Consider the following 23600-nt stretch of genomic DNA (forward strand, 5'->3'; position numbering starts at 1 on the left):
GGTGTAATGCTTGCGTCATGGTATCTGTTTGTTTCACACCTTTGATTGCAGCCACGTCATTAGAGAGCACTAAATGTAGAAGGTGTGAAACCTGTGTACTCGAGGGGGTATATACTGTACGTGTGGGTGTCATATTCACACCAAAACTTAACGACTCAAAATAAATACAAATGCCTATTGTGTAATAAAGTTTGTGATGTAACCTTCACACATCAGTACCCCATACAACAACTTCAACCCAAACAACAAATGTACATACACACGTACACTTGTCACTTACACTCTTATTGCGTCATCTTCGAATCATTCCTTATTGTTGTATGCTTCCCAAAGCAAGAATGTCATCATAATGGGTATTTTTTTAATGTCTGTCTATCTATTTATCCGTCCATCCATCCACCCACCCTTACTTCTTTCTCTATGTACCAATTGACAGGAGCCACCTACTCACCATCCGTCCCTGACAATATTCATCCATCCATTTATCCTCAGAACACGACAGTATTTTGAGATGGCACTGCGCATATCAATATGGGTGCTCATTCGCGCCAAAGCTCCCTTTCCAAACAAAGTTACAAAAGGCCTGATTATCAGATGTCAACTTTTTCGACCTGTATACCCATCAAGCACAGCTGGATGCCCCCTCATTAACATTCATTAATAGTGGATGACTGAGGCATCAGAAACGATCACCACAAAATATAGAATATAGTTTGGTGGATGAGTGCTTCTGGAGTATGGTACACCGAGCTCCCTGATACGGGCTGTTTGTTCCCTGGACCACGGATGTCAGAGTTTGGTCCGCATTGCCGGCAGTAAGTCCGATTTGTTTCCAGTGAGGGTTGGACTCTGACAAGGCCGCCCTTTGTCACGATTCTGTTCACAATCTTAATGGACAGAATTTCTAGAGGTTCCGTTTTGTTGCTCTCAGTACTGCATCTCTCTCCAAATCGGGGATGATGTCCTGTCCCAAGTTTGGAGTTTAACTATCTTGGGGTCTTGTTCACGAGTGAGGTTAGGATGGAGCGCAATATCGACAGGCGGATTGTGTGTGTGTGTGCATAAAATATCTGATGGAAATGCCACATTTATTTATATATATACTGTATATATGTGTGTGTGTGTATGCTTGCACGTGCGCGATCGGGTCGTCTGTTCGCTTCAAAAGTCGATCTTTGACCAAAAAAGTGTGTGTGTGCGTGTGTGCATGCGTGTGTGCATGTGCGTGCGCGAGGAAGGGTATGATGTGGCTCTTTGCAGTAACTCAGCAAAAAAAAATTGTCTCTTCGTCTCTGACTGGTTGGCGACCCCTGCTTTAGAATGAAACACCCTTCAATTGTATCGCACCGTATTTATTGAGACACAATTGTTTTTCATTGGAAAGATGCATAGTGTTTATTTATTTGTTCCTTGGTTCCCAAGGTACACACACACACACACACGCAGGAGCAGAAGCAGCCCATTAGCTGTTAAAATAAAAGATGAGATCATAATCTGTTAGTGGTTAAATCCTGAAGTGACAACAACTGAAAGTTTACAAAAAAATCCTTTCAGCCAGTCCAGGTCATGTCTTTCAAAAGATGTCATGAAGATCGAGGTTGGCGACGAGAACAGCCAATTTCAAGAAAAACAAGAGATGAATTGTTTTTACGTTGAGCACAGGGGCACCCCAACATGTCCCGAATGCACAGAAAAATTTGCAGTGCTCAAGAAAATAAATGTCATCACTCAACTCGACAAGTTGAGAAGTATGCATCGTACCAGGGAGATCTTAGCAATCTTGTTCACATTTGGAAGAACGGTAATGCGCTGAAATGTTCTGAATCAAGACTGAGAACATTGAATACTTCATGCTGCCAAGACACACCCAGACTTTTTAAACACACTTTTTTGGGGGGTATGAAACAGCTTAATAGTATTGCTATAATTTCAATAGCAGATGATTTGCGCAACGAGCGACTCCAATTGTAAGTCAAGGTTGCTGCTGTACAGTGAATGACCCCTCACGGTGCGATCAGATGATCTTGTCATCACTGTTGTCACATTGACATCCCGCCATTACATTGTTGTACAACTTGTGGGCTTCTTCCGGCATTTCCTGTACTGTGACATGATGATCCCCGCGTCCCCGTTTAGGGGTGGAGTAGAGGTGGCTGCGAGGGTCAGCTGGGGCGGCCATGACCTTCCAGGCATCTCCTTTCAGCTCTTCGGGGATGTCGTATTCGGAGGGTGGGGCTCGTGGGGGGCGCGAGTCTTTGACTTGCGGCTCGTCGTAAATGTGATCTGCTCTCCTGTAGAGCGGCGCCGTGGCGTGGCCCTCTGGGCCCTCGTCGCAAAGGCGTGTCGGGTTCAGCATCACCTCCGAGTATTCCTGCTCACTGGGCGACGCCGTGCAAGGTGGCGTGCATGGTGCGGGAAAGGACACCTGTGAGTACGTGGGGTCCAGGTACCAGGTATCGGGGCTGGAGGGGCAGCAATTTACAGAGACCAACCCACGGCTGTCATCCAACGTCAACCCGCTGACCCCTACCACTGTCGGCGCCAAGGCCACCTGACACACCAATCGGCAGCAAATCTCAACATCAACATCACCATGTCACGTGATGATGTCATAATTTTGTGACATCAGATTATGACACACGTACTGACCTGAGCAGCCGAGGATGGCGTGGGCGGTAATGGCGGCAGCTTGGCCTTCCGGGAGCGGTCCGGCCTCATGGGCATGCCTCCTGATGTTTGACGGGCACGCTGAATGCTAATGGCTGTTTCAACTGCTTGGAACAGGGAGTGACCTTCTTTGGTGTCAAACTCAAAATTGCCTTCACCAGATGCGCTACGACGACCTGCCTCCACGGAGAAGCAGCTCTGAAACACACACACACACACGCACGCACACACGCACACACACACGCACACACACACACACAAACACACACTCACACACACACACACAATTTTATTCATGCATCCTTTGTGTGTGCGTGTGTGTGCGTGCGTGTTTCAGAGATGTTTCTATTGTGCGCGCGTGTGTGTGTGTGTGTGTGCGTGTATGTGTGCGCACACCTTGTCCCGCCCAAAGCGGCGAAGGAATCTGTATGGCCAGGACATCAGTGTAACACCTTGACTATCCAGCAGGTGTAGTGCGTCCACGCTCGCTCTGAGAACGCCATCTCCCTTTAAACTGCAACGTTCAGATGACGCAGTACGACGCACATGCACCCGGAAGTCACGCCCTAAACACACGCACACACACACACGCACACGCATACAAAGACACACTTCGTGTGAATGAGCCAATGACTTTCAGTTAGATGTTGACTTCCTGTCTGACTTGCTCATTTCCTGTGTGATGTTTTCAGATTAAATCCTCAGACAGTTATTGGCAACCACAGATGTCTAAAAAAAGAAACCTGCGGCTGCTTCAAATTCTTATTTTTGCATGGGAAGTTTCCTACCCTACCTATGCAAACGACGACCTGCAAATTCTGGGACTATAGATTGGATTGGATACAACTTTATTGTCAAATGTGCTGTATGACAACACAGATGTAATTTCTTCCTTCTCAACATAAAACAAGAGGAGCCCTGTGGGTGTCCATGCAGCCATCAAAAGAAAAGTTAACAAAAAAATAGATGCACTCTGATTCTACAAATATTTTGGAAAGTTGCCTTGGTGGAAACCTTTATGCCACCTTTAGCATAGATGACCCCTGACCACCCTTCATGAAATGATATTACCCACAGTTCTGTACCGCAGCAAAATTTAAAGCAACAGGACAGCGACATAGTTGACAGACGACACGAAGATACTCAAGTTTCATCCTCAAATTTACATTTCATAAAACAGTCATTTTTAAAAAATGGAATAAATCTTTTTTGCCTGTCACAAATGAATATACAACGAAGAAATAAACATTCAAAGCCGAAGGAAAGGTGTGATTCCACAGGCGTAAACACTTTCCCGTAATTTATTAAAGAATGGGCCATTCCAAAATCAATGAAAAACATCATCAGTGATGCTTTCGCTCCTTTCACAAAAACAATTTGTATCTGTAAATGTTTCATTTGAGACCCTCGTGAAGATAAATAGCTAAAGAAATGGATAGTTGGATGGAAATTAAGCTGCCATTTTGCACGTCTTCTCGTGGCACTCACATATTCACCTGCATCCTGTTGTTCGAACCACAAACACTCGAATGAAGGCAAAGCCCAGCCGGGATTTTTTTTTTTAATCAGCAAATTATTCCTATTTGCACATCGCCAATAGGAGACTGTTGCTGTGAAATGTAAAACTAACATCAGTAAACCATACTTCATGATACTGAGATAATATTCTCTGAGTGGTCGATGCGGCTAAGTGACATTTGCTCTTTGCGAGTATCTCATTCCCCCATTCAGGGATACTGGCGTAAAACATGCACTGATAACAGTGTTGTCAATGAAAACCAAACGGAAGCGGTCAGTAACAGTGGCAAAGGAAGATGGCTACCCTCTTTGTGTCAGCTGCAAAAGGCCACTACGAGTCTATTTCATTTTAGACATCCATGCGAGCAACACGATGCAGCTCGTGGTCAGCACATGTCTCGCAGCCTTTGAGTTCCTGGCACAGAATCGTTGGATGAGGTGTTTGCCGGGTTTGCACTCCGCTTTCCAACCATTTCCACGCATTATGTGTGTACTCCTAAATGTACAGTGCGTGGATGTATGGTGTATGTTTCGGTTAGTTAGAGTATACGTCTGTGTCTTTTCTGTACGCAAACTACCGTATGTTTCTTATATTCCTTATGTTTGTGAAATGTTTCTTCGCTGTGTACGCAGTTAACTCTGTGATGCTTGTTTGAAGATTTGTTTAATCAACTCCACATTTGCCTTCAACCACAACAAAAGTTGGCTTTACTGTCTGGAGAACTAATTTCCTGTTGCATGCTTTGAGGTTCAATGTAGCCGTCTCTCTCTCTCTCTCTCTCTCACTCTCTCTGTGTCATGCACGCACGCAGGCATGCACGGAGCACCTGGGTCAGTGGTGGAGCTGTACAAAGCGTTGTCCTCCATCCCTTCTTGGTCTTTTCCTCTTCTCTCATCTTGTTTTTGTTGTTGTTCTCTGCTTTTGCTCTCCTCCCAGCTCACCTGCACGCAGCCAATCACAACCAGAATATTATTGCCAATAATAATAATAATGTGTATATATACAACCTATACAATATATGACTCAAATCACACCCCCCACCCACCCACCCACCCACCCACCAATTCACGGACTGTCATTTATAAAATGCTTTTCTACCTTTAGTCCTCAAAGAACTTCACACTGTTTGCTCATTGACCGACTGAAGACGCAGCAGGGCCGACTGGGGGTTCAGTATCTTGCTCAAGGACACTTGAACAAAATTGCAATGGCTGGGGATTGTACTCCTAACCACTCTACCACTGAGCCATGCTGAGCTCAACAACTAAAAGCCGGTCAATCCCAGGCGGATGCCTCTTAATATTCATGCCCCTATAAAAATGTGGATGCCTTCCTGTAACCATAACCCCTCCCCATCAGCCCTACCCTTTACACACGCCTGCTAACCAGTTACTAAGTTTTTGGGGAGAAAATACTTCTTTCACACAGTACCATGTAGTTTTGAATAGTCTTTTCTCTTTAATGAATACAATCCATCCATCCATTTTCTGATCCGCTTATCCTCACAAGGGTCGCGGGCGTGCTGGAGCCTATCCCAGCTGTCTTCGGGCAGCAGGCGGGGACACCCTAAACCGGTTGCCAGCCAATCACAGGGCACACAGAGACGAACAACTATGCACGCTCACACTCACACCTAGGGACAATTGAGTGTGTTCAATCAGCCTGCCATGCATTTTTTGGAATGTGGGAGGAAACCGGAATACCCGGAGAAAATCCACGCAGGCACTGGGAGAACATGCAAACTCAATCATGTAAAAAAATCAATGTAAACAATTGCATTTCATATTGACTTGGTTTAACTTTGCTTGATGGTCTTAAGGTAGGGAAATTGCAAAAATGAATCTTAAAAGAGAGCAAATAGTTTTTCACAGCACTATAGGTGACTCAGAGGTGAAAATGTGTATTACAGTATTTGAAAAATCGTGGCAGCCCTCATTTCAACGGGAACTTTATCCTGGCAAATGTGAAATTATGGTTGTGTGCGTACGGGAAAGGCGAGCTGGCACAGCGTTGTAGCCCATTCGTTGACGTGGTCAGCGCGAGCCGCCAGCACCACAACCTTGTCGACAGTCTCCAGTAGGAAGGGGGCAGAATCAGCCGGACACGCCTCCACTTGGACGTTGGTACTCACACGAACCAGGTCGGACAGACGGATAACCTGAGGGCAGGACAATGGACACTGTGATTGCATTATGAATGATGAGTGACGCTTCACTGTGATTACAAGACAGACAGACTGTTGGACAGACCTTAGTGTGTTTGCGTCCGCTCCTTTGCTTCTTCTCACCACTGCCGCCGTCTTTGATTTCCCACAATTCCAGACGGGAGATGGAAGAAGAACTTTCCCGGAACAGCACGCACCACATGCTCTTCCATTTCTGCGCAAACACACACACACACACACACACACGCACACACGCACGCACGCACACACACACACACACACACAAACATGCTTCTTTGTGATGCAAACAGTAACTCAAGTGCACACGCCAGCTTTGCATCGCTTTCTCGCTTCCGTGATGTTTGTTTGGCTGCTGGGTTTTTGTTTATGGTTTCCCGAAGAGCTTTATTTTTAACTTTGTTGGCACCCTTAGTATTTGTTGAACAAGTACAGCCCCTGGCAGGAAAAATTAAGAGATCACCAGTCTCAGAGGATGTGCATTTGGTTGTTTAATTTTGTAGAAAAAAACAGCTCATAGCGATAACATAAAAGTAAAATGATTTTAAATGGCAACTTTCCGACTTAAACCCTTTCATGCACCCTGTGTCCTGATAACATGATAAGATGTCCACTGTAGAAACTGCTGACCCTGAAAGGGTTAAGAAACACTAAAAGAAATCAACAACAAAATGTGGTAGTCAGTAACAGCTACTTTAGACCAAACAGAGCAAAAAATATGGAATAACTCAATTCTGAGGGGGAAAAAATGTGGACTCACTTTGTAAATTCACTTTGCCAAAACCAAACACCTGCATCACATTAGATCTGCTCGTGAGTTAAACAGGAATGATCACACCTTTTAGAGCTGTTGCACCAAGTGGACTAACATGAATCAGGGCCCCCAACATGAGAGATATCAGTTGAAACAAACGAGAGGATTATCAAACGTCTTAAAGAAAATAGCTAAATCATCAGCAATGTTCCAAAAGATGTTTGTTCAGTCAGCCATGTCTAAATTCTGGAGCAATAACAAACCCCATGGCAAGGTTGTTAAAAGCAAGAATATTGGTAGACAAAGGAAGACAATTTCAAATCACTGTCCAACTTGAAAGCGACGCTTGTTTGTCGGTTTGGAGATTGTTACCTTCATAAACTGTACAAAGGGGCCCTAAGTCAACGGGGAAGGCAGCAGTGTCATACAACCATAACGCCAAAACACTTGGCTTGCATTTCCTTAGACTTAAGAAGTTCAAGGCCATCCACTTCATGTTCTATAGACATTAAAAGCAGTCAGAGGGAGAATATATTTTTCTTAAGTGGCATTTTAATTTGACTGCCAAAAAGATAGTTAAAGAATGTAAACACGGTACCGTGTTTTCTCAAGATGCAACCCATTGGGACCTAACATTAGTAAAAGCTTCCATGCACAGTAGTTGTGTTTCCCAGAGATCATCTAGATTAGGCACGAACCAATGCCCAAATCCAAGACCAACAAAAGCAGCAACTAGACTGCGTATTCAAAAGGAAGACAGGATTTGATCCGAAAATAAAAATCCAGTTTCAGTTTCAACGTTTTGACGAAGTGATGAGTGTTTGAACGAGAAACAAAATCCAAATTATAAACACTCAATCATCACCCTTCAAAAATCACAATTGGGAGTAGATTTTGTACTCAGCCTTAGCACTAAATGAGCAAGTGACTAGTCACCCATCAGCATCGGGGCACACGGAGACAGAAAGACTCCTTCCCGTTCCCAATCACACCAGTGAACAAAAAAATGATTGGTCTTCAATTAAGCTAACATGCTAAGAAATGGAAGAAAACCAATCACGAAAGCCACATTTCGGATTCAAACCTGGAATCTCAGACCAAGGAAGGAGAAGAGCTAACCTCAAAGTTATCGTGATGTAAACATTTTGCTGTAAATGATTGTGAATAATGATGTTCAAAAACATGGTTCCGCTTTGATGGGTGTTTTGGTTGTTTCCATGTTAGCAATAGCTTTGAGTTAGCACGTGTTACCTTTCCAAACCTGTGGTGCTGCAAGTAAACGTTTCCTTCTTTCTTTACGTCCTCATCCATCCTCACACGTCGGACTCGTCGTCGTCTTAATCCACTTAAACTAGGTTTTGTGTGTCTTGTGTGTGGTGCGTGTTTTTTTTGTGCTGAAGTTTGTGGCTTCAACTTCCTGTTCTTGTGTCTTCAATGTCACTTCTTCTCTTGCGTTATCATCTTGACGTCTATGCGGAGATTTCCTGTCATACGCCTCTTAAAACACATGCAAACCGGACGTTGTACACAAGCTGCACTACATCTTCTTGTTTCTGTTTAAAGCAACATGACGCTGCTGTTATGACTTCAGTCTGTAACAATTGCTTTATTTAGATTTTGTTTTGTTATGTTTTGTGTTGCTGGGATTTGATGCGCAAGCTTCGCCTCTTCACAATCGATCAATCACGTTGTCATTCAGAATACAAATCAGCATCCCATTTAACCTCATCTATATTTGTATTTCTACAATGTATCTTTTCCGATGTAAACTATAAGAGCTTTTAAAAAATGCATGGTGATCCGGAGGAAGATAGGTCATCATCATCAATAGAGGTCACGGTCGTAGTCCAGAGCGTCACTCAGCTGTTTCATGACGGACACGTGATTGGCCAAGTAGGATGACAGCTCCTCTGAAGCACAATCACATGATCAAAGAGAGAATGTGTCATTGTGCGACCAATCACACAGCTTTACACTGGGCGACCTATCAGAAGAAAGCATTGAGTCAAGTGGTAAATGTTTAAGCATGTGCCAAATCAAAAGTGAGCGTAGGAATGAAGCGACCACTTCAAAGAAAGTGTGTCATCAAGTGCAATTCGCAGAAAATGTGTTATCATCCGACCAATCAAGAGAGGGAGTGTCAATCAAGAAACCAATCTGAATAAATCAAAACATGCGACCATCAGACAGCATTTACAGAAAAGAGAATCTAATACGCATCCAAAGTATCTAATCAATTACAACCAGAAAAAGGGCATTAAGTGAGCATAGAATTGAGTGTGCAATCAGAGGAGAGCGGTGAATAGAGCAACCAATCAGAAGTGAGCAGCTAATTGGCATCCACCCAGGAGAGCATGTCATTAGGCCACCAATCAAAAGAGGGCGTTGTATCAAGCGATGCATCAGATGGCAACAGCTTATCGAGCAACCAATCAGATGAGAGCATCTAATCAAGGATCAAGAATGTTCAGTTAATCGCACGACCAGTCAGAGGTGAGCAATTATTTAAATATCCAAACAGAAGAGAGCATTTAATTATACATGCCCAATCAAAACAAAACATGTCACATGACGAATCGAGCACATTTACTTAGGCAACCAATTATTATAGCAGCTGATTAAATGAGCATTCGAAAAATGAGTCACGTGACGAACCAGAATGTATTTTGAATCAGGTATTCCATTCAGAAGAGAGCAGGATCATGTGAGCAATCAGAAGTGTGTGTTATCAAGGGAGCATTTCGAAGAGAGAACCGAATGATGCGACTGCTTATCAAAGACACCTCACCGGCTGGCAGGACCCCGAGTGCAGCCGAGGCGGAGGAAGAGCCGAGGCTGTTACGGGCAATGCAGTGATAGGTTCCAGAGTCCTGAGGCTCCGCCCCTTCAATCTGCAGCCAACTGGAGAGCTCAAACTGCAGAGGACCGCCGCGACTCTGGAGACGCAAATGATGGGAGACTAGCCCAAATTTGTTTCTCGTTTTCATGCCAAATGCAACGTGAAACTAAGATTTCTTACAAGCTTTATGCTATACTAAGCTAACTTTTCAGTCGTTTTTCTGGTCTTTATGCAAACCTAGGCTCATGTTTCCACCATTTTTCAGATTCTCATGATACACTTGGCTAGCACCTGACTGTTTGGTTTTGCCTAGTTCAGTTTTGTGGGGTCATGCACACACGTCACCTGCACAGAGATGTGTGGGTCATCTCCGGGCAGGATGACATCGTCATGGTCGTCTCCTCCGTCCTTGTTCGGTATGTCACCACCGCCTTGTTTGTCCTTGCGCCATTCTATTGCCGCCATTGGGAAGGCGAAAACCTCGCACAGGAAAACAAGATGGCTACCGCTCCCGTTCACTTGACTTTTAGGGCCCACTTTGATCACCGGAACTGAGGCGAGGGAGAAGGTTCAGGGTTAGTAGAATGTGAGGGTTGTGTGTGTGTGTGAGACGTGTGTTAATTTGTTGTTCTGAGTGTGTATGTTTGACAATGTGTATTTGTGGATGTGCACAGTCCTACATACCAGTCTTGCAGGGGCCCCTCCCCATGGTGTGCAGTTCGGGGTCCGAGAATGCGACTACTTTGAAGTGGCACATGTTTGCGTATGTCACTCCGTCACTGCCGCACACCGCCTCTCGCTCCTCGCAAACGCACACTTGTTCTTCATCCTCTTCTTCCTCCTCGTGGTCCCGTCCCCATCCAGCGGGTCGTGGGTCCGCTTGGCATCGAAGTCCGGCCCCGCAGAGTCCAAAGCGTACGTTGGTGCGTCCCGGGTCGCAGGCTTGCCCCTCCAGATTGGCGCATTCCAAGCAGCAGCCGCAGCGGTCCGAGACCACGCCAGCGCGGCAGCCGCGCGTCGCCGGGCACAGGTCGGCTTGGCACGGGCCGCAGCCCGCCCTAGGGGCCGCCGCGGCGGTGGGCGTCGGCCCTGACGGCTGGTTGTCAAGAGACCGGCACGGACGCGGGTTCGGACAGAGAACCAGGAGCAAAATCACAACCGGTAGAAACCGTGATGCTGCGCGAACACTGCCGTACAAAAAGTGCTCTCTGGGGCCGTTATGAGACGCCAAAAGTCGGAAGAAAAAAACAGTAAAGTTTTTGTTTTTCTTTAGTTGAAAACAGCCGAGCCGCTCGCGCTGCTTCCAAATGCACGTGTGTCAAACGACACCGTAATAACTCAGGCACTTCCTGTTTGTTCCTTTAGATGAAAAGCTCAACCGGAAGTGTGTTTTCGGTTGTTGTGCACGGTATTTTGACCGTGATGTTTTAAAAAAGACAAGTAATGCAAAGAGAACAATGCAAAACCAACTAAGAACAAACGTGAAACTTTTGTTGTAGCTTGCGTCTCCTTTGTTTTCCGTTTATGTGCAACCCCCCCCCCCTCCACTACATGCATATCCACAACAGCTGCTCCTCTCATCAAATCTGCAGACCACCTGGATGAACTAAAAGGTCTGAAGGAAAGTAGCCATTCCAGGAGAGCTCCAGCAATACTGAAGTAACAAAGAGACACTTTTCCACTTTCTTTCTTGTTCTTTCTCCAAAGGGTAAAAAAAAAATGCAGCGGTGTGGTGCAAGCTCATCGTTTTCCTAACCTCAACCTATTTCAGAGTTACTGTGTCTGCAAATAGCACAAATGTTAGGTTCGTGTTGGTTTGTGGCACACCGCCGGAAACCAAACATCACATGACATTTAAAAAGAGTATATTAGAGTATTTTTCTTCTTTACATTTTACACGATCAGGATTTTGGGGTTAAAAAAAAATCAATCACAAGTTGGCGCAAACCTTATTTAATGCAGATACCTGAGCAGTTTATGGAGTATCAACAAAAATGCAAATTGAAGATGAAATCTTTACTCTTTAAAAGGGAGCAGAACTTTATAGATTTTTAGTCATTTACATAACTTATCAACTGTATCATTGTGGACAGTGCAACAGAAAGACATTCTAAAATGTGCGTGGGCGGTGGGGAGGATGTACTCAAACATCGAGACTTTTGACACTTCAGTCATTTAGGCATTTTACTTGCAATACTGTAACAAAAAGAGCAGCTTCAGTATTGATTAGCACAGGGAGCAAAATATAAGACAGGGGGTCAAACTAGTTTTGGTTTCATTCAGAAGGCCGTAATGACTGAACGCAAATAAATATGTGATTGCCTTATATGTACGCAAAATGATGGAAACCTGTTTTTAAAATCACAGGCCATTAAAACTGTTTGTTTAAACATTATTACAATTATACATTTATCAGTGACAGCCACAATTTATTTGTGGCAGCCCGGCACAGATAAACCTATATGTGGGACACGACACAAAACACTTGCTGCAATGTCTCAATTTGGGGATCAGATGAATTATGTCATTGATCGGATGCCGATCACAAAAATTAACAAAATATCCGATCTGATAGAGCCAATCAGATGATGGAAAGACTGCTTTAGGCTGATATCTAACTTTGTTTAAAAAAAAGTTATGAATAAACAAATCAACTCCAATGAACAAATTGCAAAAAGACTCAAATGTGCGTAACTAACCTTTGTTATGCGTTCCAGCGCACATGTAAACAAACACTCAAATAAATTCAAAAACGTATTCAAAGCTTCTTATTGATTGCCAACAGTGTCTTTGGGGTGTGGCAGGGTGGGGCCAACGGCACTGATTCCTGAGAAGTGATTGGCTGGAGCTCCTGAGCCATCCCATGCAATCTTTCCCTGTTTCACACACACACGCACATGCATGCACACGCGCACACACACACACACACACACACACACACACACACACACACACACACACACACACACACACACGTTACAATCACCGTAACTTGACCCCGTTGCAGTCACACATACACAGGTTACAGTCACACACACACAGACATGCACTCACAGTATGTATTCTCATACACACACAAACATATCGTCGCCACATAGTATCCTTGCCGAAGTCATTTTTCAATCTTTTTGGGACACAAGAAGAAAAAATTAGAACATACTTTGGTATTTTTTATTGGGCCTTTTTCTTTTCACATACTTGTTCACCCAAATAGTTGAAGTATTTGTTATAATACAAAAAAAATTTTAAAAATTATGCTCTGTGGCCGACGATATGCAGGTTGCAATCTCACACACACACACACACACACACACACACACACACACACACACACACACACACACAAATACACAAGAAGCGTGTCACCCTCGTATTTGAAAATGTGTTCCCACTCACAAGAATGTTGCTCTGTTGTGTCTTTCCTTTCGTCTTCCCTTTCTTGTCATCACACGGTGAAGTGGGTGAAGATGTCGCCGTGGCACCAGGCCGTACAGTGGCCAGAAGGGCAGGGAGGGCAAAAACGGACAGGAATCGAGCCTTCAAGAGCAGGTATGCCGGATTTGAGCCCAAATGATCCTTCACCAAAGCACGCAGCGAACTTTCTACACCAAAATCAGGGAAATCACAATCAGTGTCACTGTGCACACGGGCGCATGGAAGCGTGTGTGCGCACGCACCTGTTTCTTCAGAGGTGGCGTCAGGGGGCATGGCCTGCGTCTGGGCATAGCACTTGAGAAGTTGAGCGGCGGTGCCAGCAAGCCGAGTTCTGTTGGCAAAGATTGCAGCAAGTGCGCTGAGGCTGCTGCTGCACGGTGGCAAGTAGGGAAGAGAAATGCCAAGGTGGGGTACGGCCACGCCTCCCGAGCCGCTCAACCAGTCACTGACCACTGCCGGTGACCCCGGGAAAACAAGAGAGGGGTTGATGTTCAGACCAGCCCTGTCCAAAGGCATGGGGGAGGGACCACTGGCAGAGGGGAGGGGTCTGCTGACCGCATTTAACACAAAATTGGGAGATTGCGGAAGCTGGACACTCCCATTGGGATGAGCAAACAAAGACAGCATGTGTATGCTGGGAGGCGGAGTCACCAGTTTGGCTCCACCCTCTTTGGGTTTGGATTTACGCCAACTTCGTCTCTTCCTTTCAGTGGCTGACGCCTGCTGACAAACACATCAATCACAGATGCAATACCGCCCGTGTCTCTTGTGTAGTGTTGAAATTTAAGTGTGTGTGTGTGTGTGTGTGTGTGTGTGTGTGTGTGTGTGTTTGTTGTTTACAAGATGTCGGCGAGATCTGCAAGAGGGGGAAAAAAAGAGCTGGAAATAAGTGAAAATCTGACCTGCAATTGGAGGGCTTTGTGACTCAACTTTCTGACTCGCTTCCCTCTACTGCCGAGCGTTTCGCCACCGGGATCATCATCCCGCGCGCGCTTCTTCCCCGTGAGGGATGGCTTGGGGGTGGGAATGGTGTAGGCATGGTCATTAGTGACCGTGGAGGTGGATGGGCCCAAGGCGGGTGTCACCGATGAAGGAGGAGGGGGTGGAGCTAGAGGGGGCAGGTGGGTGGGGCCCACAGGCAGGGGCGGGGACACAAAGCACACAGGAAGAGATGGCGCGGTCAGCAGGCAGATGGGACCAGGTGTGCGGGGGAGGAGGGTTGGAAGGCGTTGTGATGTCTGGAGGGACACGGGAGCATGTTAATCACCACGTTAATCAAAAAATGTCAATCAATGGATATTGAAGAGAAAAAAGTTTACCTGTGATGCGAGCTTGACTGGAGGTGGAGCACGAGGTGGCACCGTCAACGAAGGGGGCATAGTCATGAGGCAGACTAGAGGGGCGGATTGTGGGAGGAGGTGAACCTGTTGCAATGTCCTCACCGGCTGCGTGTCTGAGGTGCCGGCTCGGGTGGAGTGCAACATGGCCGCCACGGTCTTTGGGTTCTTGAAGCCCGGCGGTTTGCGCTGGCGCTGCTGAGTGGATTCCTGGCGAGGCATCCGGACAGGTTTCTTTGGTGGCGATCGAGGGGGTGGCAGAGGGCTGTCCCGCCGGGGCGGACAGCGAAGCCTCCGCAGGGGTGACGTTGGCTTCTTTTGACTCCGCCTGAGGATGACGTCCTTGCAGCCCGAAAAGTCCACCGTCATGGCGTGGAGGAGGAGCCTGAAGACGGGGGTGGAGCTCAACGCTGTCTTGTGCCCGAGGGCATCAGCCAGCGTGGGTGCAGTTAGGCTGGGCATGAGCACATTACCCACCCAGGGTAGCACAGCTGCCTGTAGCATGTAATTCATCTCCGTGTCAGTCACGTGGCCCTTCTTCGGGCGATGTTGGAGGTTGTTGTACTTGTTAGCCTGATGACACAGGTGTGAATGCAGCTCCTTCTGCGACACCATCAGCATGGCGCCATTCGCGTGGCGCTCCTCCCAGCTCAGCTCCCGTGGCGGTGGTCCCACCACAACCGACCGGCCAAATTTGGCCACTACTGTGGACCGGACTGACCCCGGTCCTAACAGGTGGCACTTAGGTGCCGGATCCAGCGTCACCAGCCGGTCTGTCGGGAAACTGAACTCTTGACTTTCTTCCTGTGGGATCCATTCGTGCATGGGTGGGACCAGATAATACTCTTCCTCCTCCTCCTTCTCCCGATCCTCTTCATCAGTATTCTCCTCCACTGACTCTTCTTCATCTTCTTGCTTCTCGTCATCAGTGTCCATATACGTAATCTGGTCCTCATCCTTGTCTTCCTGGCTGCTATCCTCCTCCTCCTCCTCCTCTTCTTCTTCTATGACTTTCTGCAGACGCTTCCTGATGCCTGAGCTCATCTTGGTTTTCACCGTCTTAATAGTTGTGCTGTCTTGGGTGATCTTTTGTCTTGTTTTATTCTGTTTTAGAAAAAAAAACCCCACACATGCCCACATACAATAATAAAAAGACAGATCCATTGTGTGTTATGCTAACACTGAATGCCAACGTCTGTCATGTACCTTTGAAGGCTTTTTTGCTTGTCGCATCATTTTTTTCCACTGTCGAAGACATTGAGCGTCATTACGGTTTGGAATTTCCGCCGCGATCTTTGCCCAGCGACCTGCCGACCGAGCAACCACGTGGCAAACGCTCATCAGCACACACAGAATGTCTATATGTTAGCGGCACTGGCTAATATGCTAATCAAGGTGAGAGTGATGGACACCGACCAGCGCCATGTTTGTCTAGTAGCTGGACGAGGAGTTGTTGCTCATGGTCATCAAAAGGTCCTTTCTTGAGTCCTTCCTTCAGACAGTCCAAATATCTGTAAGACATACGACAAACGCAGCATCAGTCCCATCAGTCCCGTTTGTCCCGTCAATCACTTCAATATAGTCAGTGAAATTGGTCTGGTCAGTCCATTCGGTCGCATCAGTCTCGTCTATCCTGATCCTGCTCCTCCTCACCGGTCCCTGCAGGCACCGTCCGTGCGTCCTGGAACCTCCAAGCGGATTTTCCACCACATCTTCTCGCCATGGCGTGCAACTGCTTTAAGCAGCAGCTACGGAGAGGAGCAAGTGAGGGGACATGTGATTAAGACAAGTGGACTAGTTTTAGACTTGAGAACGAGTTGATCTCACTCTTCAGCGTACCTGATCCTCCTCTTTGGACCAGGATCCTTTCTTCAGCTGGGGGTCCAGAACCGAAGTCCATCTGTATATCAGCTGAGGCGTGTCTCGACCCTCCATAAAGTAACTGACTGAGTAAGGGAAACAAGTAGAGGTGTGGTCAGGGGCGGGTCTATGCTGCATGGCGCCACGCGTGTTCTTACTCTGCGTGTACGGTATGAAGTTCCCGATTCGCATCTTGTCAACCAACTGTGAGAGCTTCTGGTCCTCGGCGGGGGTCCAAGTACCACGCTTTAGAGAGGATGAGATGAACCTCTGGAATGTCTGCAGGCACATGAAGGCAGTGCGGCCCGTCTGATAAAACAAAAAAAGTGCGTTAGCACACAACCTCACCATGATCCATCTGCTGTTTTCGGGGCACCCTACCCCCAACTCCCGAGCGATGAGGTCCCAGTTGGTCTCCTTGTGTCTGCTGCTGACCTCCTTGAGCCGTTGAACCTCGTCGGGGCTCCAGCGGTTCTTGTTGATGGCGGGATGCAGGAAGTTCTGCCAGAAGAGACGAAGATCGTCCGCCTCGCGAAGGCCTTCAAACTGTCCCAGACGGTGTTTGCCACATGTTAATAAGTCCTGAGGATGAGCTTAGCACTCATAGACAATCTTTGATGGGGGCTCACGAACATCGATCTTGGCGATCTTGTGCCAGTCATGGTTCTCGTACTGATCCCCAAATAGCTCCTCGTCCTTTTTCACTCTGGCCAATCACAGCACACCAGTGAATCTCGCCGCAGAAGAACACTCAAACAGAATGCTAATAAGTAATGACATTCCTTAAAACGAGGGCAGAAGAACCTCAGTTTTCATGATTGGGTTTTGGACCACTTCCTTTGCCAAAACTGGTCAGTTTTCATACAAAAAACACAAATCGGCCGCTAATATTTATCTTTGTTCATATTTTTTGGGTGTCTGCAAGGGATCAATACATAATTTCTTATGAGAAATAATGCTTGGGTCTGATTCGGTTTTACTTGACTTTCTTGAATAGATTCATCCCAAAATCCGAGGCCCCACTTCAAACACATATGCAAAGTCGTACTTGATGGATTCAATGTCTTTCTCCAGACTTTCGATGTGGACTTTGAGCTGGCGCTTTTCATCTTCTGATTTGCCCGATGAGGATAACTTCTGACTCAAGTAGTCCACTCTGACAAATAATCGAGAAGAAAAAGATGAGGTTGAAACACTGGAATGAAAAGGAGAAGAAGGAGAAAGGGCAGAAGAAGGAGGACGAGGAGACAGAAAGAGAGAGAGAGGAAGAATGAGAAGGTGAACCTGGACAGTTTGGGCTGGATGAGTCTCTTCAAACTGTCTCTGGACACGGAGTCAATCAGCAACGTCTTCTGCCAACTCTCCCCTGAACACACAAACAAAGCACAATCCAGAAGATGCAAAAAGTGTGCGTTGATGGTGGACCGGTGTCCTCACATCGTTTGACTTTCATCTTGCTGCTGCTGAGGCAACCCTTCATCTTCATCATTCTCTCTTTTGTGTCCGAATTGGCAGGAGGACCCTTTGGGTGGACAGAGCGGCGTTGTAATCAGTGGAAAGGTCACATGAAAGGTCAAGTGATGATGAGGTGAAGACCTCACCAAGCCGGTGACTTTGTCTTTGAAGTACGGCTTCAAGAAGTGACCCAGGAATAAGGGGCCCTGCTTGGGGTACGACGAGGAGGCGGGCTCTTCTTTGGATGCTTCGCTGAATGGCCCATACAGCTGAGACAGTACCTCCCTCTACACACGCACACACCCGGACTTGTATCTTGACGGCTGTTTTTGTGTGCATTTCTCTCTCTCTAGCTATCACGTGTGTGATTACATGCGAGTGTGGATGTGTCTGAGTGTACGTGTCTGTTTGTGACTTAGTGACCTGTTGTCGCTGGTTGTGTGACAACAGAGTTTCCAGCTGCTTGAGCTTCTCTTCAAGGATCTGCTGGTACACAAAGTTCATCTGAAGACACGAGTCCACGTTGATGGACAGACCCAGCTGATGTCAACACACATACACACAGGTGTTACCGAGGTAGCATGTTATTGAGTTGTCACATTTTAAAAAACGTTTCACGGTCCACCAACCTCACTTTCACTGCTGCTGCTGCTGCCGCTGCTGCTGCTGCTGTCATCATCATCTAAAAAACACACAGGGTGACGACAGTGAGTTGCGCAAGCTCACCTGACAGGACATGGAAGCAGTGGGTACCTGACGCAATGGTGGAGCTGTGTGGTCCCAGAACGTTCTCTAGATTCTGGATCTCCTTCTCGATCTTTTGCCTTTCAGCCAGCAAACCTGCAGTTGACTGAATGGATGCACACAAATGCACACACGCCATCTACTTTTTAATCAGAGTAGCTTGTATTTTAGGACTTATATGAAGATATTCACTGCAGAGGCGATTTGAGAGAAAACCAAAGCTTAAAAAAAACAAAAACAACAATATCAATTGTTCAATTAATTGTTGTCACTTTTGATCAGAGTCTTGAGACGTTGACTAATCTTTGCAACTGTATTTTGCACTCATTCTGAAAACAAGCTCATGTTTCTGCTCCGTTGGATTTTTCTGACTGATTCGTTTATGCAGTTCAATGTTGCAGCTCAGTGTTGCAAATGACCCAACTTATGAGTTCATCAAGATACAAGCCGCTATTTGGTCATTTAAATTTTTTATTTTTATTTTTTTGCTTTGCTTTAGCTTGCAAGCGCAGACATGAGATACGAGCCGTGCACGGTGGTGACAGTGGACAAAAAAAGCTTTTTATTGCCCCTCCGAGTTGAAGTTTCCTCTAAAGCTAAATATAAAACAAAGACAATTACATCTCTCTAATTAAAGCAAACATATATCATAGGCTAGAGTGTGCTAGCTTAACTAATGCTAACACATAATGGGAAACTTAGTTTTGAACAATGACTGTGCAGCAACATGTGTCTGTACACAGCAGGATCGGCTAGTCTAGCCTAGGATGGCCGTGTCTATTCTTGTGTAAAATTTGGTGAGTTTTCAGGAACGGTGTAACCAACATGAAAACCATAGATGATATTGATGATAAGTTTCACCATGCGCAAAAATTGGGGTGCATGTATGCATGTATGTGTGCGTGTACACTTGTGTGTCTTACCTGTTCCGCCACCTGGTCCGTGTCCACACTGGATTCGTCATCTAATCGAGTGACAAGCCGTTAACATCACATGAAGTCATATATTAGCTTATCTCCAATGGGAAGAAACACACAAAGCCAATCAAAAGCGTCCAAAGTGAAAAGATAACCTGTGTCATCGCTGCTGACTTGTTGTAGTTCACTGTTGCTGACACACAAACGTCTTTCTAAAAGTTCCACTTGCTGCTGGATCCTCTCTCTCTGCTCGCACAATGACATGACTATGCACACACACAGGCACACACAGGCACACACACACACACACACACAACAAAAAAAACATCTTATTAGCATAAAATAATACAGATACTACAGATCCTGTACATGACATGTTACTACACAATAAGCGTGTAACCTTACATCCATTTAATCGATGTATCGGTGTGTCTGACTCGTGATCTAGCGACATCAATAGCCGCACATCAACACATCGCTTTTATAAGTTATTGATTGCTTGAATCAATATACTGTACAGTAATTAAACTGATTTTGTACTCAAAATTCCCAAAGGCCTTTCATTTTAAATCAAGCGTGAATGTTATTGCTGCTGGAGGCTGTAAATTTCCCCATTGTGGGACAAATAAAGGATATCTTATCTTATTTTTAATCAATTTAGATTCATTTTTCGCTCGTACACATCATCTCTGGTTGACCATGGAGATTATGTCATACGCAACATAAAGAATAGATAATAATAGATCAACGTAGATCATCCCCACCAAGCATTCTGCAGAAGCGCAGACCAGGCATGTGCGGCCCGAACCCTGACCCGTGATGAACTACGAGTGACATAAACTCACATGAATGATGATGTTTAATATTTTTATAATGGCAAAGTTCCCAATTAAATCGTGCAATACGAGAATTATAATGAAGACGTCAAAGCTGCTCTGTGGCTGATCTAAAATCAAAAGTACTGTAACACAAACACGTTTTTTTTTCTTTACAATAATGGTTGACAGTTCGTTGAAATTGCATGAAAAGTTACTATTAAAATGGACATGGACATAGTCAAAGCCATTAATAGTGTTCATTCATTCATTCAATCATTTTCCGAACCGCTTTATCCTCACTAGGGTCGCGGGGCGTGCTGGAGCCTAGCCAAGCTAACTTCGGGCAGTAGGCATGGGACACCCCGAAATGGTTGCCAGCCAATCGCAGAGCACACAGAGACGAACAACCATGCAAGCCCACACCCACACCTACGAACAATTTAGAGTGACCAATCAGCCTGCCATGCATGTCTTTGGAATGTGGGAGGAAACCGGAGTACCCGGAGAAAACCCATGCAGGCCCGGGGAGAGCATGCAAACTCCACACAGGGAGTCCGGAGCTGGAATTGAATCCGCAATCTGCACTGTGAAGTCGACGTGCTAACCACTGGACTACCGGGCCACCCCCATTAATAGTGTTGCAAAATTTATTATAGAATATACTTTTCTATACTTAATATTATACCTTTATATTATTATATAATTAAGATTATATGATTGCCGTTTACGACTGAGCCAGTCGAGGGCAATATGACTCTACTTTTGCTCATGGTGAGTGACGTGGTCGGCCCTATAAAAGGGACACGCCTTTTTCATTCTCTCTCTCCTCTCTACCTGTTCAATAAAACACGCCGATACATGGCTGAAGGAAACACCTCACTCATCGTGTCATTCTTGGATGTTAAGCAGAAGGATGCCAATCTCCACGCGCCGCGAAACGACTATGCTAACACTTCTGCCAGATTTGAAAGAAACTGGTCTACCTAGTTTGCCAGGTGCCGTGTGATATAGTACCGTTACAAGTACAAACACACACCACAAACACGCGGGAGCTCAGACGCCCTCTCTCTCTCTAACATGCACGCACACACGAGACTAAAGCGATGTGGGAAAGTGGTAGCGTTCCAGAAATCGGGACGAATATGTGAAAAATATAATATGAGCAGCATGGACTACACGCGGACAGACACACACAATAGTTCATTACAGTATACAGAAACACCTTATCAAAGGTTACTACGATATTATCGAGACACATACAAGAGTTCATTACAGTATACAAAAACACTTACATTTCCCAAAGTATTGTCTATTTACACTGCAAGGGAGTACACGATTATTGTATTGCCTTTATCTATGACGTACCTTCATGTGCCAGTATAGTGCAGTTTGTACTAATTTTGACGTCGTTCAATCAACGTTGTGCGGGTTTAGGAGTTTAGCGTATTTCCCAGCAGGCTTTGCGTCAAAACAACACAAACAACCCCACAACATGGCGACTCAGCACCGCGTCAAAATCACCGCGCCCCGAGAACTTTTACGATGTCAAACAATTTCCAAAAATGTACAAGAAGATCCGACAAACGTCATACAGAACAAAAACAACAGTGATTTCCTTCGTTTCTCTTCTCTTCGAATGACTTCCTTATTCATCACCTCCGGTAGTAAACCGTTTACTTCCGGGTGTGGTTCTTCGGTCTTTATTTATTATTATTATTAATTTAGGATGCATTTGAGCAAATCTTACGATTCTATGATAATACAAAAATAATAAAAATGAAGATATTATTTTCATAAAGAAAAACCTGTCACTGGAAGAAATGTGGGAGGAAAAATATGACATGACGTCATGAAGGCGGACCATCCATGCATGTTCTGGAAGCGCTTATCTTCATTTATGTTGTGGTTTAAAGTAGGACCAAATGTGTGAATGTGAGTTGGAATGCTTGTTTGTCTGTGTTCCTAGATATTAATTGGGGACCAGTTCATTATGTGGAAATAAAAGATGTGAATGAATACTTTGGAATGTCTTAAACTTCTGCATATATTGGTCATAAAATGTGGTATGATCAGCTAAAAATCACATATTCACGATTGTAAACGAACAGAATCTGCTCAAAATAATACCACATATGTTTTAATTTTTTTAAATGGGAATGAATAGGTAAACACTGACTTGGTGGAAAAGGATGCTGTGGCTGCTGTGGTGCTATTCACACCAGACATTACAAAACTCTTGTAAACTCTCCAAGTTTTGTAAACTTGTAATTTTACAGTTTTTGCTTAATTTAGAGTCTAAGTTAAGCAAAATTGTAAATTTTTCACCAATTTTAGGAAGTATGTTAGAACATCGTTATATGTATTCAATGTCCACAAGAATAAATACTAATAATTGAACAAAAATAATTGGCCTTTTTTTATTTTGCTGATTTTTGACAATTTTGAAAGAGGTGTTATCAGCCGGACAAATAGGTCAGTGCCTAATAATACTTTTGAACAAATTTCTCATTTCATCAGTGTGTGTCAAACTGGTAGTCCTTCGCATGTACAGTATCAGTTCCCAAGAAGTAACTCACAGCTTCAAAAAGGTTTGTGACTCTTACACTATAAAAATATGAAATCGATTTTTTTGGGTTGTGTTTAAAGCAGGATCTGGAAGTTTACTCATATTATTCTTGTGAAGTTGTCTCCCACTTCATGTGCCCTGGTGACCAGTCCGTAATTCCAGTCTTAACTTTGGATTCAACCAATTCATTTTTTTCTTGATTTAAATATTTCCTGAATTGTAGGTTAAAACTGAAGTCATCAATATTATGAAGAAATATTGACCCCATTATTAAAAAAAAAACCTTATTTATAATTTTGATTCTTCAAAGTGAGTACCTTATGCCCACATAACAGCTTTGCTCATCTTGGTATTTTCTGAGTACACTTTATGATGTGGGATGCTTTATGACCTGCAATGACTTTCAGATCACAGCTGGGCACTATCAAGATTGAATATATTGAATTTCTTGATCTTTTAAATGTGTTTGAGACCAATTCAAGTTGAAGGCATTTCCAAACCTTTGAC

General features: G+C 45.0%; 3 protein-coding genes across 4 annotated transcripts; all 3 read right to left on the bottom strand.

Moving 5' to 3' along the window:
• Nucleotides 1-1873: 1873 nt before the first annotated feature.
• On the bottom strand, nt 1874-8599 carry dok2 (docking protein 2). Of its 2 annotated transcripts, none has more exons than XM_052083187.1 (7): nt 8374-8599; nt 6436-6564; nt 6174-6365; nt 5013-5127; nt 3064-3233; nt 2650-2865; nt 1874-2551 (listed from the first exon to the last, which is right to left on the bottom strand). In XM_052083187.1, the coding sequence occupies exons 1-7, from the start codon at nt 8431-8433 to the stop codon at nt 2015-2017; spliced, it is 1419 nt and encodes a 472-aa protein (XP_051939147.1). In that variant the 5' UTR covers nt 8434-8599; the 3' UTR covers nt 1874-2014. The 2 variants fall into 2 exon arrangements, with proteins under 2 accessions (XP_051939147.1, XP_051939148.1); XM_052083188.1 differs by having other exon boundaries at nt 6174-6344; nt 8374-8597.
• Nucleotides 8600-8701: 102 nt separating this feature from the next.
• Nucleotides 8702-11279, bottom strand: LOC127612218 (kazal-type serine protease inhibitor domain-containing protein 1-like; the record flags this gene model as incomplete). The annotated part of the gene is made up of 4 exons (XM_052083191.1): nt 8702-9032; nt 9911-10058; nt 10307-10512; nt 10646-11279. Coding segments are annotated over 4 exons (1074 nt in total), but the record flags the coding sequence as incomplete, so codon positions are not given.
• An 848-nt stretch (nt 11280-12127) lies between these two features.
• snapc4 (small nuclear RNA activating complex, polypeptide 4) lies at nt 12128-22205 on the bottom strand. Its single transcript, XM_052083186.1, has 22 exons — nt 21893-22205; nt 19865-19975; nt 19716-19756; nt 18802-18898; nt 18678-18730; nt 18472-18588; nt 18195-18335; nt 18031-18115; nt 17878-17959; nt 17642-17749; nt 17227-17299; nt 16975-17139; nt 16752-16902; nt 16573-16679; nt 16387-16481; nt 16150-16244; nt 15940-16040; nt 14716-15837; nt 14299-14634; nt 13639-14116; nt 13358-13563; nt 12128-12837 (listed from the first exon to the last, which is right to left on the bottom strand). Exons 2-22 carry the CDS (start codon nt 19971-19973, stop codon nt 12730-12732), a joined length of 3870 nt encoding a protein of 1289 aa, XP_051939146.1. The 5' UTR covers nt 19974-19975; nt 21893-22205; the 3' UTR covers nt 12128-12729.
• Between the last annotated feature and the right edge of the window lie 1395 nt (nt 22206-23600).

Source organism: Hippocampus zosterae, chromosome 12 (genome assembly GCF_025434085.1).
Source record: "Hippocampus zosterae strain Florida chromosome 12, ASM2543408v3, whole genome shotgun sequence".
NCBI classification, from domain to species: Eukaryota; Metazoa; Chordata; class Actinopteri; order Syngnathiformes; family Syngnathidae; genus Hippocampus; species Hippocampus zosterae.